The sequence below is a fragment of the Otolemur garnettii genome, unplaced genomic scaffold, assembly GCF_000181295.1.
Source record: "Otolemur garnettii isolate 467f Iridium unplaced genomic scaffold, OtoGar3 scaffold00002, whole genome shotgun sequence".
Taxonomy (NCBI): domain Eukaryota; kingdom Metazoa; phylum Chordata; class Mammalia; order Primates; family Galagidae; genus Otolemur; species Otolemur garnettii.
This window is the reverse complement of record NW_003852397.1, coordinates 49,564,600-49,567,209: the sequence shown is the minus strand read 5'-3', so window position 1 is coordinate 49,567,209 and position 2,610 is coordinate 49,564,600. Positions and strand designations below refer to the sequence as shown.

The window sequence follows — 2,610 nt, the reverse complement described above, 5'->3', positions numbered from 1 at the left end:
CCCGCCACAACGCCTGGCTATTTTTCGGTTGCAGCCATTATTGTTGTTTGGCGGGTCCGGGCTGGGGATTTGAACCCGCCACCTTAGGTGTACGTGGCTGGCGCCTTACCCATTTGAGCTATAGGCGCCGAGCCGAGAACTCAAATTAATCAACATAAAAAGAGCCAACAATCCTTTCGATGGGCAAGAGAGATGAACAGAACCTTCTCTAAAGATGACAAATGACCAACATATGAAAAAATGCACATTGTCCCTAATTTTCAGAGAAATGCAAATCAAAACCATCCTGAGGTATCACCTAACCCCACTGAGAATGGCCTACATCACGTCTCAAAGCTGCAGATGCTGGCGTGACTGTTGAGAGGAAATACTCTCACACTGCTGGTGGGACTGCCAACTAATACACCTTTTTGGAAGGCAGTATGGAGAATCCTCAAAGAACTCAAACTAGACCTCCCATTTGATCCTGCAGTCTCATTACTGGGTATCTACCCAGAAGAAAAAAAATCCTTTTATCATAACAACATTTGCACTAGACTATTTATTTCAGCTCAATTTACAATCGCCAAAATGTGGAAACAACCTAAATGCCCAACAATCCAGGAATGGATTAACAAGCTGTGGTATACTATGGAATGTTATTCAGCCATTAAAACAGATGGAGATTATACATCTTTTGTATTAATGTGGATGGAGGTGGAACATATTCTTAGTAAAGCATCACAAGAATGAAGAAGAATCCAATGTACTCAAAAATTTTTTTTTGAGACAGAGTGTCAAGCTATTGCCCTGTGACATCACAGCTCACAGCAACCTTAAACTCCTGGGCTTAAGCAATTCTCTTGCCTCAGCCTCCTAAGTAGCTGGGACTACAGGTGCTCGCCATAATGCACGGCTTTTTTTGTTGCAGTTGTCATTGTTGTCTTGGCTGGCCTGAGCTGGGTTCGAACCCACCACCCTCCCTGTATGTGGCCGGAGCTCTGCTGACTGAGCTATGGGCACTGCTCCAGTGTACTCAATTTTGATATGAGGACAACTGATGACCTAATACAGGGTGGGGGTGGGGGAATGGAAGAGAGGGAAGGAGGGAGTGGGGTAGGGGGTCAGGTCACAGTGTGTGGCACATCTCTTGGGAGTGGAGCACAATTATAAGGAGGACTTCGCTTGACAACTGTAATTGGTCTAACCTGGTTCTTTTTTTTTTTTTTTTTGAGACAGAGCCTCAAGCTGTCCCCCTGGGTAGAGTGCCATGGCATTACAGCTCACAGCAACCTCCAACTCCTGGGCTCAAGCGAGTCTCCTGCCTCCGCCTCCCAAGTAGCTGGGACCACAGGCGCCCGCCACAACGCCCGGCTATTTTTTGGTTGCAGCCGTCATTGTTGTTTGGCGGGTCCGGGCTGGGGATTCGAACCCGCCACCCTAGGTGTATGTGGCTGGCGCCCTAGCCGGTTGAGCTACAGGCGCCGAGCCTAACCTGGTTCTTTATGCTCTCAATGAATCTCCAACAATAAAAAAACCCAAACCAAATAAAAAGACCATATTCAGGCTTGGCTCCTGTAGCTCAGGGCGTAGCAACCAAAAAATAGCCAGACATTGTGGCGGGTGTCTGTAGTCCCAGCTACTTGGGAGGCTGAGGCAAGAGAATCACTGAAGCCCAAGAGTTGGAGGTTGCTGTGAGCTGTGACACCAAGGCACCGTACCAAAGGCGACATAGTGAGTTTGTCTTCAAAAAAAGACCATATTCAAAAACTAAAAATAATTGTGTGGGAGGAGGGGAGATACTAAGTGAATCTACATATGAATAAAGAGATTACTGTATCTCTAGTAAAAAAACCTTTAACAATAAATCTCATATGCTAAAATACTCTGTTGCAATAAAAAACTGTATAAGACTTCTGATAAGATCATGTTTTAATTGCCTATGACATACATCACATAATGGCTCAAAATTAATAGGCAAAAAATTAAAACAGCTGAAGATGAGTTTGTGAATCCTTAATTTTAAGTAAGCTTCTGGCAAAAAAGTTGGGTAGAATTGTCTCAGTGTGTCTTCGAAAATAACAACCTTCACTGTCTGTTTTTTATTCATTTTGCTGTGATACAATTAAAAAGGCAGTAAATACTGCCCTGGGTCTCAGGTAACAGTTTTCCAAAAGTGTAATATCACTTTCTCTGTACAGTGGTAAAAGCTGGCATTTGGATGGGCTGGATTGGGTGGACGGGCTGAAACACTGGCTTCTTTCTCACATCTGTGTGTGTTTTCACTGCAGGGAGTAGCTGATTCCTCTTGATGATCTGTAAGGCCAGCTGGGTATTACCTATAAAAACACTCATTAACAACAAAGCACACACCACCACCACCACCACCACACACAAAGCAAGCCATCAGAATTCTACAAGGAAGGTAAAAACATGATCTAGAAGAGCTATGGTCCATAGCCTTGGCATATACCAGTGGTCCTCAACTTTCCTAATGCTGTGGCCCTTTAATACAGTTCCTGTGGGTCACGGTTGAGAACTGCTGCTATATACTGTAATCACATAATGCTTCCAGCCCATTCTCCAAAATTCTGATTTAAGTGATGTAGGGTATGGCCTGGGCAATGGGAT

General features: G+C 44.4%; 1 protein-coding gene across 1 annotated transcript in view; it reads right to left on the bottom strand.

Annotated features, from left to right (window-relative positions):
- Positions 1–1,893: 1,893 nt before the first annotated feature.
- Positions 1,894–2,610, bottom strand: part of CNOT10 (CCR4-NOT transcription complex subunit 10) — a 99,723-nt gene continuing 99,006 nt past the window's right edge. Inside the window, exon 18 of the mRNA XM_003781773.3 lies at positions 1,894–2,318. Within this exon, the coding sequence (XP_003781821.1) occupies positions 2,164–2,318 (155 nt within the window). The 3' untranslated portion in view covers positions 1,894–2,163. The remainder of the gene's footprint in view (positions 2,319–2,610) is intronic.